Source organism: Crocodylus porosus, unplaced genomic scaffold (genome assembly GCF_001723895.1).
Source record: "Crocodylus porosus isolate Cpor-Errol unplaced genomic scaffold, CroPor_comp1, whole genome shotgun sequence".
In the NCBI taxonomy this organism is placed as follows: domain Eukaryota; kingdom Metazoa; phylum Chordata; order Crocodylia; family Crocodylidae; genus Crocodylus; species Crocodylus porosus.
Genome location: NW_017728909.1, coordinates 35,436,177 through 35,453,240, shown reverse-complemented (window position 1 = coordinate 35,453,240; position 17,064 = coordinate 35,436,177). Strand labels below are relative to the sequence as shown.

Below are 17,064 nucleotides of genomic sequence, written 5' to 3'. Positions count from 1 at the left end.
TGTACCAAATCTGTGTTTTGTATGGACCTGATTGGTCAGTGTGTCTTAGGCTATCTGTGCCTGATTAATGGACAATACAAGCCTTTTGATCCTCTGGGTCAGGCTGTAGCGACTTGAGTGTTATCTCTGGGGGGCCACAATTTAGTTCAATTAGTATAGTTTTCATTCTTATGTGAATACGACTTAATTCTTACTGGGGCAAAATCTCTTTGATTTTTAGTGAGAGTTTAAAAGCAGAATGAAGATTGCAGGATTTGGCCGAGTTGTTATGGAGTTCTTTCCTTATTAAAAAGCATATGTAACAATGGGTTAGGAATGGGCCAAAGAGTTACCCTGATTGCCTCTTTTCTCAGAAAGACCCGAGCAGAGCATCTTGTTGGAAGAGATACTCATATCCTTTTCTGCATAGTTGCTGTGACTAATTTGAATGACTGGGAGATGAGGCAAGTGGTTTAAAAATCAGCCCATGGAAACTTCAGCTGTGGCTGAATGATTGCGGATGTTACATGACATTAAGGAAAGGCAGGTAACATCTGTAACAGCCACAGCTGTAGTTCTCATACATCTCTGCTGTTTGTAAATCATGTGACAACTGATTGTAGGGAAGGAGAGACCACGAGTTACGTTTTTCAGATTTCAAAGGGGCTTCAAAGGTTGTTCATTTATAATAAGTGTCATATAGTGTCAAACTTCTGGTTTTAGTGGCCATCTGTTGTGGTCTGCTTCAAAGCAGGTTGGAAAATAAGCCCGCTTGCAATGAAAATGAAAATAACTACAGAGAGGCTGATGTCTAAGAACATGAAATTATTAATTCAGAATTTGTCTTCTACTATTACATTATTATTATTTATTGGGTGTATAAAATAGATACACAAATCTGTGATTCCTCACCTCCCCCACATTTGAAAAGGAAAATACTAATAGCAGTCAATTGTAGAATCAATTATTTTCTCCCATATATTCCTAAGACTTTTTTTTTCTTTATTTTGAGGTTATTTTATCATACTCACACTAGTCATAGTAAGGGAGAAGCTGATTTGTTCATAATTACTAAGGATCCTGGTTTTCCCTGATAAACCCCCCCACAAATTCTGTTAAAAAATCAAATTCTCTGACCCCCCCCCTACCATCTGTGATTAAAATGAAAGGCTCCCTTCACTCCCTGCCACAGTCCCTAAGCTCTGCTGGTGCCCCTCACTCACCTCTCAAAGCACCCTGGCCTTCCTCATGCCCCTCACTCCTCCCACACAGACCCCTGGCACTGTTTGTGCCCCTCACTCCCCTCCAACCCCCAGCCCTGCTGGTGTCCCCCCACAGGTCCCTGCCCCACCAGCTCTGTTGGATGGGGCCTCCAGCTGCCAGGGCCGTGGGGCCAGGGACCCAGGTCCACAGCCCCCTGTCACCAGCAGGAGGTGGCAGCTGCTGGAGTGGCACAAAGCCTGGCTCCCCACCCCCACTGCCTGCTTTGTCCCTGGTGTGAGCTCGGGCAGGGTGGGGTCAGCTCCCACCCCTGCTGTGTGCACTCTCAGGGGGCAGGGGGGACCCATACCCCCCAGATCTGTACATGGGGTGGGGGCAGGAGTGGGCTGCTTGCTGCGGGCTTGGACTTCCACCCTGCTGTCCTCCCTGGTGCCTCCACAGCCCAGCAGGTGCAACTTGGCGTGGCACAGAACAGCAATGGGATCACTGCAAACTCTGCACTGCCCTGGCAATGTGTCCCCTGCCTGGACCACAGCAGTGAGGGGCACAACCCTGTGCCCCTGCCCCTGCTGCTGCCACGTGTGCAGGGGATGCCTTGCCAGGGCAGAACAGAGCTCACAGTGGCAAGCAGCTTTCCTCCATGGCCCCACTCTGCCCTGCAGTGCCAGGTTACACCTGCTGGGCTGTAGAGGGTAGCAGAGCAGGGAGCCTGAGCCCTCAATGGGCAGCCTGCCCCCACCCTTGCCCCATGCACAGATCTGGGGGGCACTGGTCCCTCCTGCCCTCCTAGGAGTGCATGTAGTGGTGGGAAGCCAGCCCCACCCCTCTGCCTCCTGGATGAGCCACCCATGTCCCGATTCCACTCCCCAGATGGGCCCAGGCCCTAAGCTCCATGCACCCTGCGGCTGGGCAGCAGCCCCAGGCCCAGCCCTGCCCAACTCCCTCCCTCCCGCCCTCACTCTCCCTTCCTCCCTATGAGGGCCTCAATCTCATCCCCCACTTACCTGTGGGAGCTGCTCTCCAGGCTGCCTGGCAGCCATGTGCATATACATGACCATAGCGGCCCCTGGCTGACCACCCTCCTCCTGCTCCCCCCAGCCCCTTTGCGGCCTGGAACTCTGCCAGCCTCTATTCAGCGTTGGTGAGGCCACTGCTGGAGTACTGCATCCAGTTCTGGGTACCGCACTTCAGGAAGGATGTGGACAAGCTCAAAAGGGTGCAGAGAATGGTGACCGGCATGATGAAGGGCCTGCAGGACAGGCCTTATGAGGAGAGACTTCGGGTCAGCCTGAACAAAAGAAGGCTGACAGGTGACTTGATAGCCGCCTACAAATATATCAAGGGAGAACACCAGGACCGAGGTGAACAACTTTTAAGAAACGCCCCCACAGGAAGACATGGACAATGGACACGGGCTAGCTGAGGAAAAGCTTCGGCTAGACATAAGGAAAAACCTCTTTTCTGTATGGGTAACTAGAATCTAGCAGTTGCTCAGGCCTTCTGCTCCTGACTCAGCAAGGTACTTAGGCAAGTCCATATATGAGTCCATATATCTTCTGTCCTTTCAAGTCTTGTAGACCTTTCTTTTGCCACACCTTTGGTTTCAAGTCTCCTGGGTTCTCAATTGTTCCAGAGTCATAAGCATTCTCTGACAGTGAAATGAAGAAAGGATAGATCCTAGGCTCTGAGCAGATGTTTGTTACTTTGAATTGATGAATATGTCCATAACTCCTAAAACAAAAATGAAGTGGAGGAGTAGATCAAAGGGGAGGAAAAAAGAAGGAAAGCATATTAAACTATAGTAGTGTGAAACTGAGGCTGAAGTTCCACTTTGATCATACTAAGGGCATTTAGGATGCAAGAACATGCATGTTAAAGCTCATTAACTCCTGCTAAGCACCCTCTGAATATCTCAGTTATGCCACTTCAGGTGAGGGTTAACTCTGGGCCATGTTACCCAGGGTAATTTCAATCTGCTACATGGAGAGAAAATGAGCAATTTGCGGTACTCCAGCGTCCCAAGATGCACTGCTCCCAGCTCTCCCCTTCTCCCTCTCTACTCCTGCTCTGTGGACACATTTTCCACCCTCCTGAACTCTACTACCCAGGGGGTAGCACTGTCCAGGAGCAGATGAGGCCCTTCCAGTGCCAGAAAGGGGGTTGTAGTGGTGGGAGCGTGGAGTGGGGAGGCAGAGAGGTATGGAGGTACAGGGGTGTGGTTTCCCTCCACATGGCCCCCTGCATTAGCATCTTGGGGTGGGGGAGCATGGCGCTGCAGGGAGTAGGGAAGTATGCTTCCCAGCAGCTCCCTGCTGCTGCCACTAAGCTAAAGCCTGGTGGCTTCACAGTAAGCATGGAGCTACTGGAGTGCAGAGCCATATCTCCATGCTCCTACCATGCTATACCCCATGGGCTCTGTGCTGGTAGCACAGCCCTCTTCCCCACCATCCCCCCACAACCTCAGGAATGAAACGGAGGTGTGTGTGTGGTGGGGAGGGTGGTGAGGAGGGAAGCTACAGCCCATTAAGCCACCTCATTGGGGGAGAGTTGGTCATGCTTAGGGGAAATGGACTAGGTCACATGGGAAAATTTCAATTAGCCTTAAGTAACCAGGGTTAATTGAACTTTTCTGTGGCTTTTGTCTGGCTCCAGGAAAAAGGCACAGCCCTCTCTGGGGAAGGCTGGGAGAGTCTCAGATTGGGCTGTGGGAGCTGGGATAGGGTCAGTAGGGGTCAGCAGAGAACTCCCCGTAGCACAGCCCTCTTCCCCTCACCGCCACCCCAGGATGATAATGCAGGAGACCTGTGGAGGGAAGCCACAACCTCTCCATCTCTCAGCTCCATGCTCCTGCCACTGCAGCCACCCTCTTCCAAAATCTCCTGGCTCCTAGTCATGACCCTGCTCACCAGCTGTACAGCAGCAAATCAGAGCTGTGCAGGCAAGAAACAGTATTAATCTTTAACCTGAGACTACTCACAGCATATTCTAACTTAAACACCACGGAACAGTCCATAGATTTAGTATAGTCAAAGTGTAATATGTAACTTCATTCTAAAACAGTGAAGAATAGGAAGGGAGGAAGGAGAGGAACGAAGACAACCTATTAGAAGAGAAAAAGGACAAAAAGTGCCCCAAGACAAGTCTCCAGGAATATCAAGCACATATTTTCCATTGGATTTTACTTACAAAGCTTTGTAACTTTCTGTCCATTTGGGTGCTTAAAATCAATTTTCCACTTGGCAAAGGCTTCTCTTTTTATATCAGAAAACAATTTGTTCAGACTTTCCCTTATTTATTGGAGAGCAACTTGTTTTATTCCTTCTGCCTATGAAGCTACAGTCAGAGAGTGTTTTGGGTGTAAATTCCAATAAGTGGGCCAAATTTTGCTTTCACTTCCATAGGTGTAATCCTGTTTGGCCTGTTATCCCTCTATCCTCCCTTATTTACTTACTACATTTGTGTGTGGTCCCTCTTCCAGGAAAAGAAAGTCAAATTGGACAACAAGAAACATGAAAACCTTATTTTGGAGGAAAAATATTCAGTTCTACAAATACTGTGTACTTCAGTAGTATTAACAAAATATTGAACGGTGTTATGTGTTTGCCTTCCAGACTTTGGGGGAGATAAACTGTAGCTTGGACCCTAGGAATGTAAAGCCATCTCTCGTCCCAAACCAATCATATGTGCATTTGTTGACCAAACTTATGTTTCACCTCACTACTATGTCAGGTAGAGATATATGAATGGCTTATGTTTCTTCATGTTTAGTTTCATATGCAGTGTTTATTGGCTTATAAATATCTCTATCCTTTAGATATTTTTTCCCCCTCTCATGAGTCTGCTAGCTATTTTCAATTTCTGGAGAAAAATGTTTCAAAATATTTTTGGAATGGGAAGTACCTGGTCTTGTTGGAAGAGGCAAGATGGGAGAACATTTTGTATCAGAACCAGAGTATGGGAGTCTGAGCATGTAAAAACATTATTTATGACTAAAATGTCACTGAAATATAGTTAACTGCTCATGTGATGGTGATGAACTCAAACGTTTCTCTTTTACCAGTTGCCATTCAGATAGTATTGTACAAATATTGTGCCTAAAGAGAGAGAGCATCTCTCCTTTCACGTCAGGCTCATGTATAGCATTTTCCATTGATTCTTTACTATAAAGTCTTTTATAACCAAAAATATGTCTTGATGCAGTTTGCAATATTGTCCATTTTCAGCATATTACTAATTCCACATCCTATCTGAACTGGGAGAAACAGTATTCCACAAAATTACATACTTAAACCACAAACTTTATTGCCATTCTTTTTTTTTAATGCAAAATACTTTAATACAATCATATGTTTGAAATGCTGACTCTATCAAAGAAAGGAAATATAAAATTATTAGACCCTTTGGTCTATTGCATTGTCCAGTAAAAATCTTTGAAACTACATATCTGTAGGTTGCTGACCTAATAACCTCCTCATATGGATTTTAGGGAGAGAATCAGGAGATGAAGGGGAGCCAGCAGTGAAAGAAGAGAAGCCAGCAGTTTTTCAAGTTTTTTGGGGTAATTCCCAGTGTCTCCAGCAATGCAAGGGGTTTTTACAAAAATCAAGATACAGGAAGGTACAGTTGATTGCAATCTGCAATTGGCTTCCAATGCCATGCCATCTGGATTAATGGGAGTTGGACTGGGTCCTTAATGTTGAAACCCTTCATACCCATAAGAACCTCAAGGTAAATTTGGTTTGTAGGAGTGGAGGAATCACCCTCTCTTGAGCCATGACTGAGTGACTAAGACCACAGGCCATACATACTGTGATTGCAGAACACTGCACTGTACTCGTTTTGGGCTCAGGGTAAGGTCATGCCAGTGCAGAATGAAGAGGTATGAAATTAAATTCTGATACGAAACATAGTAGCCACCAGAGAGGCTGAGTGTGGAAATACCACTTCCTAATGACTGCAGATTTCAAACATAGTTAAAAATTTGCTACACATAACTGAATAGCAGAGGCAGAGAAAATCAGTCAGCAAAAAAGTCATCCTCCAAGTCCCCCCCTATTGTTTTTTTAATCCAGTTAATATAGGAGGCGGTAAGAAGAGTGTAGACGCCAGGGTATTGGACAGCACCACACTTTCCGTCCTTGCCAAAGGATGTGATGCCTTTCAATTCACCATTGCATATCAGAGGACCTCCAGAATCCCCCTGAAAGAGAGGAAGAAACACTTGATAGTACAATTTATAGAAGCTTCAAAAATAAACTTGTCAGTTTGAATGCAGGATTTTCTAAAATCCAGACTGGTTTCTATTGTTTTTTTCCTGAGAGCAAGGGTGGATCAGGATTGGGCGGGGGGGGGGAAGAGGAGGAATGCAGTGGTGCAGTTCCATCCTTCTCTGATTCCCACTCCACCCAAAGTGGGAGCCAACTTGCAGTGACAGAAGCATGTCTATTCAGGCAGCATAAGGGAGACGATTGACTTAATGGTTCATAATCTACCTTCCTTCTAAACTCTTCATTACATAGGTGTTAACAACCATCTCTCTTTTTTAATGGTCTTGATGATTAACTAATCAAGCTAGCCTTTCTACTACATTTCTACTCTTCCTTGGCTGTTCCTATTTCACAGCCCTGTAGATTTTTTTAACTCTGGCTAAATGCATTAACTTAGTATGGAAATAACCTTCAGTGATGCATTGAATGCACTGTCAAGCTGCTCAAGAAGGCTAGATTTTGTTTTATGAATCTGAAACAGAGATATCCATTTAATTTTAATGACTGTAGAACTAATGAAACAACATATTTTGATTGTTTTTGCTTGGTTTGTAGTTTTTTATACATAATATATGATACCACAAATGAATGCACATACCAATACATTTATATTTGTTTTTACTCCTTATTTAAACTGAATAATATAGTCCTAGGCCACTAGCTCATTAATAATTCTTCTAGTTTCTTTTTAATTTGGTAAGATACGCATTGTTACACATAATGATGCACCACACTATCTGTGGCCCCTTTTTCAAATCCTAGATCCACTCATATCTGAGAGTACATATTCTGTATTTAAAAAGGGACACTTTTGAATTTCTTGTGTTCAACTATGAATTAAATATAGCTCTATATGAGCACTAATGAATTATGACATTCTTTCAGAATTGGATACAGACTGTCCTCTTTGAATAAATAAAGTTTCTTGGAAATTAGTAAATATTGTCTGATATCATAAATGTTAATATTTAAATCCTCTTTCAATACACCTTTTTTTATAGGGCATGTCTTCACCTCTCAGTTTCCATGCCAGGGAGCACCATGATGATCTAGTGTGCACTGCTCTAAGCATGCTGTCTGGTGAACAGGAAACAATTGAGCCATTCTACTGTAGAGCTGTGGATGGGCAAATTGTCTCTGCCTCTCAACAGAGCTAGTTGGTTTGGATGCAGGGATGCACAGGTATATCTATACTGCTTCTGGTGCAGCCTGTTTTAGCATGGGACTGCACGGTATTGTAAGTGAGAATTCTAGATATGTTCATATTGACAGCATTGTTTTTTATGGCTGAAATAATTTTCTTACTTGATCCATTTACTGGTGAAATATCTTTTATCATGTGAAGCCTGTACCAAAGCCCACTGAAGTCAAGAGAAGCCATTTTATTGACTTAATTGGCTTTTAGAAGATGACTTTATAGCATACCCTGCATTACTATTGTGAAAACTGGATATTTTCACTCTTTTTTCCATTAAAGAGCATTTTTAGTAGAGGATGCAAATATTATTTTTCTGTTCATTCTACTTAGACAAACACGTCCAATGGCCATCAAGATATATTACAAATCAGAATCTCTAAATTTAAGTTTTGGTTAGAAGAACAAAGCAGCCAAGTCCTTCTGAATCCTAACATAGTTTAACAAATTTCATAATACACATTTAAATCCACTTGTTTTGTAGTTAAAATAAGGATTGGTAATGCTTTATACTGTCCTGTGTTTTACATTTTAATTCTAACAGTCTCTAGCTGGAAATAAATATACTTACAGAACAAGAGTCCTTTCCTCCATTCACGTCCCCAGCACACACCATGTTTTTTGTTATTTCAGGTTGCAAATTATAATGTTTCTTGTCATTGCAAGTGTTTCTGTCAATGACTGTGACGTTAACCTGCTTCAGGGTATCAGACATATCGTTCATTTGATTATTTGTGGTTCCCCATCCAATTACTTGGCACCTTGTTCCTGGTTTGATATCAGTGCCTGTGTTAGGTAGGTTAGTTGTTTTCACAGCTTTATTAATTTTAACTTTTCCTTTAAGCTACAGTGAAAAAAAGGAAAATATTGTTATTATGGGGGGAGCTGTTAGTAACGCCATTATTTAAGAGGCAAGGATTTTTTTAGGGTGATATTTTTTATTGGACCAGCTGCATATTGGGGATAGAGTTAGACAAGCTTTTGAATGAAAGACATTCTTTTTCAGGTCTCTTCTTATTCCAATTTCTTGTAAGGACTGGACTATCTCTCCTATAAAGCATCACTGTCACCTGAAGAAGTGACCCAAAGAAGAATTTCTTGCATTCAAAAGCTTATCTAACTCTATCCCAACTATGCAGTTTGTCCAATAAAAGATAGCGCCCTAAGAAAACCTTGTCTCTTGCATAATTCCTCAGCCATGAAGGCTACAGCATCACTCTAATGTTACCCTAATATATGTCTTATTTGAATTATAGAGGATTCATGTATTCACCTTTTCTTTGAAAACCCCTTATACTTGCTTTTTGTATTCAGCATGAAATGCTTCTGAGATAGGCAGATGCATGACCTCTATCCCATGAAATCCTATTCAGCTTTTGCTGAGATATTATCTATTACAAATCAGCATTTTCTTTCTATGCCTGGAGTTCCTCAAAAACATTTGGGTAGCTTGCCAAAATAAGAAATGAATACAGGAATGTTCCAAAGCACATGGCTGATACCACTGACAGAAGAATGGCTGTAAATCCTGGTCTGGGCACACGGGTCAGAGATTTTTCTATTTACATTTTTTTAATGATAAATTTTCACCACTCTTCTCATTTTGGTGAAGTGTGCCCACTTTCAGCAGAAAATTTGATATTTCATTGAAAAATTTGAATATTTTGATCAGCACCCAGAATATTACCACTCTTGACACTGATGTGTCATGGGAATTATGGGCTTTTGGTCCAAATCTATGGTTTGGATTCTCTGGCGTTACTGCCCCTCCTGTGTAGCATCATTGTCAAGAGCTCTCGTGATCCACATCCCTCCCCCCAGTTCTCTGATAAGGGAGAAAGTGATACATCATAGCAAATGCATGTCCTTAAAACTATGTTTAATGGCGTTCTATACCTGCAGAAGCATAAGGTCATTTTCTTTATTTCCACTATCAAAGCATGGGTAGGGAATTCTTTTTGCAATCTTAAAACGCTGCTTCTCTTTTTCTTTCTTTAATCGTGAATGAGCTCCAAGAATAACTTCAGCGTTTTTGCTGAAAAGAAAAAAAGATAGCTGGATTAATCATTAAAACAAATGCATGCATTCATTTCTAAAAGGTACTACCTTGCTGATGAATACAGTATTATATTTTTCTACATTGTCCAGTTGCTTCTCTGAAGAATTGACCAAACTTTTTATCTCTTTTCATGCTTATATAGTAACAGTAATTAAAATATGAACCAAAACTACATTGTTATTAATATTTAATAGGTATTAATAATTAAATAAACCAAAAGCATACAGCTAAATCTGGGCTGGGAGAGAGAATTCATGTGTCTGGATAGTAAGTTATCCCTATGGCTTTGATTCTCAAATTGATAGAAGAGTGGAGGGGATATGTTTTTTGGTTCCAAATTGGATGCCTGAGATGTTTTGGTGGCAAAAATCTAAATCTCACAACAATCTGCATGGTGTGATTTCTGTCATTTTGGGCCAAAATCTTATAAGAGCTCCTCATGACCTTGGACACTGTTTAACCTGCACTGGTACTTTAACCTTGAACCTAAAAACCAAACCTTTGAGTTACTTCTGATCCAGATCTCAACATCATGTCTTCCATCTGCATCAGTTCACTTGTGCAAATTACAGCTTACTTGTAATTTTTCAGTTGTCCTGTCTCCTCTTCCCAGGCTCACAGGGCAATGGACCTACTGAGCTATGCTTCCTGGGGGCTCTATGTATAAGTACCAGGAAACCCAAAAGCTTCTTTGTCAATCAAGGCCAAATATGTCCTATGACTACTTGCACTTGTTGATCCAGTGGTTGATCCAATGTTTGACTGGACAGGAAATAATTGCTAATCCCTTCAAACTAAGCTGGACATTTGAGGTCATTTAAGTTCTCCCTCACATGCAGCAAGACTTTCTTATGTAATAGAAAATAAAACTATAGGGAAGTGTTCAGTTCTTTTTTCTTAGGACATTATATAGATGTTTACTTACTAACAGAAATGTGTTTTGTAGTTTAGCATTTTCCTTTAGTTCAGATCAATCTCAAACTTGCATTCTATTCTCTGTAGGGTCCTAAATGTTAGTCTTGCAAATACTAGGTGGGGAATACTATTACTGCCAATTTAAAAATTACATTTGTAATAATAAAACTATGATCACAACCACACTAACTAGACAAATTCAGAGTTATTGATTCTCATTCCTCAGCTAACAAACTGACTAAACAGGAAATAAACTGACCATATATATGTTTTGTTTTGACAGCAGGTTTTAAGGGATTCAGAAATGGAATCTGCAGTGACAAGCGTTTGCCTTAATTCATATTGTACCTTATTTACTATCCTGTTAATCAGGTAAAACAGTCTATGAAACAGAACTTACGTCTGACAATGGGCTGCAGTTAACACCCAATTTTTTTTAATCAAAGATCCTCCACAATAGTGTTTCTTATCCTTAATTAGGGCCATAAATGGTTTTGAATGTGGAATCACATCTTGTCCTCCAATGATATTCATACACAAATCTAAAATGAAAAATAAGCCATTTGGGATAGCAAATACTGTAAGAAAATCCATTTTGAGTAGGTTCTAAAATATACACCATAAAATACAAGGTATGAAATATACTTATAATATAATATATAATACACTATATTATATATAATAAATATTATATTTATAACAATATAAAGCAGCCTTTAAATACACACATAAATACACTAGTGTACACATCTTCATAGAGGGGTTTCTAAAGTTGTTCAGCATTGCTCTAAATCTACTTCCACTGAATTCAATAAGAACAGCTTTAGGGTAGCAGTGAGTGCTTTTGAAACCCCCACCCACAAGTTGCTCCTGTGTAGATTTTTCCTTTCCTTAAGTTGTTTCTATTGCAAAACTTTCATTTTGTTCAAAACCTGTAATCTGCCACTAGATTAACAGCAAGCAGTCTGATATGTGCCATGTAAATTATCAATTCAATTTATTTATCCTTGGATGAAGGGGTGAAAAGCACCCTGTTCAAATTTGCGACACCAAGATTTGGGGTGAGGTGAGCATGCTAGAAGGGAGGGACAGGATGCAACAGGACCTGGACAGGTTACAGGGGTGGGTGAATGTGAATAGGATGGGATTCAATACTGACAAGCGCAATACTGACTTACTGCACTTGGGCAGGAAGAACCAGTGCCATACCTATAGGCTGAAGAACTCCCTTCTCGAAAGCACAGTGGCAGAAAGATCTTGGAGTCATTATCGATTCAAAAATGAACATAGGCCGCCAATACGAGGACTTGGTCAGTAAGGCTAACTGCACCTTGTTATGCATCCACAGATGCATCATGAGTAGGTCCAAGGAGGTGATCCTACCACTCTGTGCGACACTGATCAGGCCGCAGCTGGAGTATTGTGTCCAGTTCTGGGCGCCGCACTTCAGGAGGGATGAGGCCAGCATTGAGAGGGTTCAGAGGAGGGCCACTCACATGGTCAGGGGGCAGCAGGGCAGGCCCTAGGAGGAGAGGCTAAGGGACCTGAACCTGTTCAGCCTTCACAAGAGAAGGCTGAGAGGGAACCTAGTGGTGGTCTATAAACTTACCGGTGAGGACCAGAGGGGAATGGGTGAGACCCTGTTCCCCCAAGCTCCTCCTGGAGTAACAAAGAATAATGGCCACAAGTTGATTGAGAGTAGGTTCAGGCTAGACATCAGGAGGCACTACTTCACAGTCAGGGTGGCCAGGATTTGGAACCAGCTTCCAAGCGAAGTGGTGCTTGCTTCTACCTTAGGGGGTTTTTAAAAGGAGGCTCGATAACTACCTAACTGGGGTCATGTGAGCTTAACTTAGTGGGGGTCATATGATCCCAATATTCATTCTTGCCCAGGGCAGGGGGTTGGACTTGATGATGCTTCCCTCCGACCCTACATCTATGAATTTATGAATCTATGAATAAGCATTGAATGAACATTTTTTTCCCCAAAAAAAGCTGTAAATCCAGATGTCAATGGCAGAGATACCATAGATGGCTGTTTCTGACACCTACATAGATGGATATCTTTTGAGAGAGAGATAGAGAGTCAAGTAACATTAATACAACTCTTCTAGATTCTATAATCGACCCCCTCTCTCTACACATTTACTTAACACTGTCCTTTCATGAACAATATTGTATGCAGTCAAATATGTGCAATCAATGGAAAATAAAAATGTTCTCTCTCTCTTCTAGTAACTGTTAGCTTCATTGTTTTAATATACTGGTATGTCTAACTATATATTGACTCTGCACATGCCATCAATTATAATCAAGGGATAAAAAAGTACTTACCTCCAGGAATTGCCAGCAAAATAAAGGCAGCAGAAACAGACAAGGTGAGAAGGAATCCCATGATTGCTGCTGTATGTTCTGCCTTATGACATGTCTTTTATATATATAGAGAAAAAGAAAATGAAAAGGATGTGGGCTTTTATCTTCCTTTTAAGGACTTTTGACATTTTGTACTGTGAAAGGAACAAAAACCACAATTTAACCTCTATGCTGTGTTGATAGGGACGTCATTTCTAGGCACTGAGAGTCTGCATCATGTATTTGACGAGGCTCAAAAGTAACAAACTCCATTCAATTTCTGTCCCTAAGATAAGCTCACTATGCTGCCTTGGGCAAACCACTTAACCTTGCAAGCCACTGCATTTTTGGGCTTTTCTATTCTGTGTGACCCTCAAGGGCAAGGGAAGCATGGGCAGATCTAGAATATCTCAAAGGGGCTGCAGTGCACCTTCCCTCCAGATGATGGGCGAATGGGGGTGAGGCATGGCTTAAGCCCCTGGCCTGGCAGGAGACACCAGGTGGCTGGGCAGGGAGTGGGTGCATAAAGATACACCCTGAGGAATGATGCAGTTACGTGCCTGTGCAATTTTTCACATAAAAGGTATGTCTGTGTATAATTACATAATTTTGCATAATTTAACCACAGCAGCCTCTGTGCCTCCGTGTCCATGATGTGGAGGCACAGAGCCATGTGACTGGACAGCTGGGTAAGTGGGAAGGGGAGCTCCTGCCTCCAGCCGGGGGGGGTTGTGGAGTGGGGGTATGTGTGTGTGTGGGGGGGTTGTGGGTGGGTATGGGTTGCGTGACATCAGGCTTGACCAGCTCCCCAGTCTGACGGTGTGTGACTCTGTGCCTCCATGTGTGGCTTCCCGCTGGGGTGCTGGAAGCCCCAAATGGAAGGCTGGCCTGGCTCGATGGCCCCAAAGGGGTATCCATTCCTGAAGGGAAGGCGGAGTGAACATGCCATATGCACCCATGTTTGCTGATGTGCTCCAGTGCTGGGAATTCACTAGTGAGGCTGATCTGGATTCTTTCGCTTTCAGACCAGTGGCCTGACAGCAGGTGCTGGAGATGAGTGTAGAGTAGCCTCATTGGTAAACTTCTGACTCTGGAGCTCATCAAAGGACTTGGGTTGTTGGGGCACTCAGGGAGGGACTGGACCCACTTCTAGTGGGGTATAGACAAGTCATTCGATTTCTTACACATAAAATCCCTCATTAGACTGCTTTCTGTGTGTATTGTTCAGAAATCACACAGAGCCACAAAGTCCAACAGAGATCTGTTTCATTCTGTCTTTGAGTCCTAACTCATCAGCATTGTGTAAGATGAACCTTTGTATAACAAAATCCCATTCCGTTGGCTCATAGCTCAGAGAGTTGGAGTGTTGTTAGAGCTGTGTTGGTCCATAATGTATGAGAGGCAAGGGGGTTTTATATCTTTTACTGGACCAACTGTAGAGTTGAGACAGTCTTTCAGGCACAAACAAACCTCCAAAAGGGCACTTGTACTCAAAATCTTGTCCAATCTCCCTCCCAATTATATAATTGGTCCAATAAGAGATATCAGTAAAAACCCTTATGCCTTATAACAGAGTCTCTTAAGGCACAGTTCCTCGCATCCTTTGTTCCTAGAAAAACAGAACTAAAATCAACATCAACATAGCACAGAAATTCAAATATTTATAACTGATCCTTTAACTAAACTAATTTGTCATGTTCAGTGAGGTGACATTGTGCTGGCATTGTGAACTGCCTGTGCTGGCATTGTGAACCGCCTGAAACTTAAACACATCAGCTGCCTCAGCCTGCTGTGATTGCTGCCTGGGACCTTGGAGAAATGTGTGGCTTGGTGCTCTTCATTGCCTTCCCTTTTGGGATTTTGAGCAGGTGTTGCCTGTTTCTCCATAGTAGGTGTTTGCCTATGGTGTCCAGCTCATATGATTGCAAGGCTACCTTCTGCAACCACTGTTTTTGTCATAGTTATACACAGCTTAATCTTCATGGTAGTTCTGGGGACCTGGCGTGAAATTGGTGTGCTTTGTTTTGCCCTGTTTTGTTTCTGAAGATATCTACAAGTCCTCAATTACATCAGCTTCTAACAGTTTTAGAATCCTTGTTTCCTTTTTTTCTTTTGAACAAAATGTGCTTCAGTGGTGCTGGTCTGTAATGTTTCTGTGCTACTATTTGCTCCAAACTGCTTAAATTCATACCTCATACATGAGAGGTAAAGCGCTGCTCGACCTGGTTCTGACAGTGGGAGGCGACCTAATAAGCAACCTAACGATTGAAGGGAAGCTGGGTGACAGTGACCACAAGCTGATCACCTTCACCATCTGCCCTAAAGCTGGCAAGTCAGTCAGCAATACAGAAGTCCTCAACTTCAGGAAAGCTGACTTTGACAACCTCAGGAGGCTTGTCAGTGAGGCCCTTAAGGGCTACAACCCAAAGGGGAGGGGAGTTCAGGATGAGTGGTTGCTCCTCAAAGGAGCAATCCTGGATGTGCAAGCAAAGTCTATTCTGTCTTGGAGGAAAGGCAGTAAAAGGGCACAGCAGTCCTCTTGGATCTCCAGGGAACATCCTGCATCTAAAAAGACTGATCTACAAAGGATGGAGGACTGGATCCACCTCCAAGGGGGAATACCCTGCACTGGTCCGGACCTGCAGTGGGCAAACCAGGAAAGCCAAGGCTGTGACAGAACTCCAACTAGCTACAAGTATCAAGGACAATAAAAAGTCCTTTTTTAGATACGTGGGGAGCCAGAGGAAAAGCAAGGGCAACATTGGACCACTGCTAAACCTAATGAAACAACTGACAACTGGAAACAACCAGGAAAAAGCCAACGTGATACATGGGTACTTTGTGTTGGTCTTTCACCAGTCCCATGGGATGCCCCCGCCCACTGCAGGACAGGGAGGCCCAGGTGAGGGAGATTCCTTACCCTCCATCAATGCTGATCTTGTGAAGGAACACCTTGAGAGGCTGGACACCTTCAAGTCAGCCATCCTTGACAGTCTACACCCCAGGGTACTCAAGGAGCTGGCAAGCATCATAGCTCAACTCATGGCATGGATCTTCAACTCCTGGTGCTCTGGTGAAGAAAGATTGGAAGAAAGCCAATGTGGTGCCTATCTTAAAGAAAGGGAGGAAAGTGGATCTGGCAAACTATAAGCCCATCAGCTTGACCTCTATCCTAGGGAAGGTCTTAGAAAAGACTATCAAAGAGGTCATTCTTAACAGACTGGCTGATGGCAACATCCTGAGGGATAGACAGCATGGATTTGATGTGGGTAGGTCTTGCTTAACTAATCTTATATCCTTTTATGACCAGGTGACCTATCACCTGGACAAGGGAGAAGAGATTGATGCCATATATCTTGACTTCAGAAAAGCCTTTGATCTGGTATCCCATGATCACCTCTTGGCGAAACTGGCTAACTGCTGCCTCGGCCTCACCATGATCCTCTGGCTGGGGAATTGGCTCTGTGGTTGGACCCAAAGGGCGGTGGTTGATGGAAGTCAATCGTCATGGTACCCTGTGACCACTGGGGTCCCTCAAGGCTCTGTCCTAGGGCCTATAGTGTTCAACATCATCATTAATGATGTGGACATTGGTATCAGAAGTGGACTAGTCAAGTTCACCGACGACACCAAACTTTGGGGTAAAGCGTCCACATCTGAGGACAGGAGGGCGATCCAGGCTGACCTTGACAGGCTCAGGAAACGGACAGATGAGAACCTGATGTTGTTTAACACCAAACATTCTCCACCTTGGGAGGAAAAACCCGCAGCATGCTTATAGGTTTGACAGTGCTATGCTGGCTAGTGCTATGGATGAAAGGGACTTAGGGGTCATGATTGACCACAAGATGAATGTGCGCCTGCATTGTGATGCTGCTGCTAGTAAAGTGAGCAAAACACTGGCTTGCATCCATAGATGCTTCTCAAGCAAATCCCAGGATGTCATTCTCCTGTTATACTCAACCTTGGTGAGGCCACAGCTGGAGTACTGTGTCCAGTTTTGGGCTCCACAATTCAAAAAGGATGTGGAGAAGCTTGAGAGGGTGCAGAGGAGAGCCACGTGCATGATCAGAGGT

At 43.2% G+C, this 17,064-nt stretch overlaps 1 protein-coding gene across 1 annotated transcript; it reads right to left on the bottom strand.

Moving 5' to 3' along the window:
• Positions 1 to 5,511: 5,511 nt before the first annotated feature.
• LOC109307908 (granzyme A-like) lies at positions 5,512 to 13,402 on the bottom strand. The gene is made up of 5 exons (XM_019532059.1): positions 12,971 to 13,402; positions 11,037 to 11,178; positions 9,559 to 9,697; positions 8,234 to 8,506; positions 5,512 to 6,400 (listed from the first exon to the last, which is right to left on the bottom strand). The coding sequence occupies exons 1-5, from the start codon at positions 13,029 to 13,031 to the stop codon at positions 6,218 to 6,220; spliced, it is 798 nt and encodes a 265-aa protein (XP_019387604.1). The 5' UTR covers positions 13,032 to 13,402; the 3' UTR covers positions 5,512 to 6,217.
• Between the last annotated feature and the right edge of the window lie 3,662 nt (positions 13,403 to 17,064).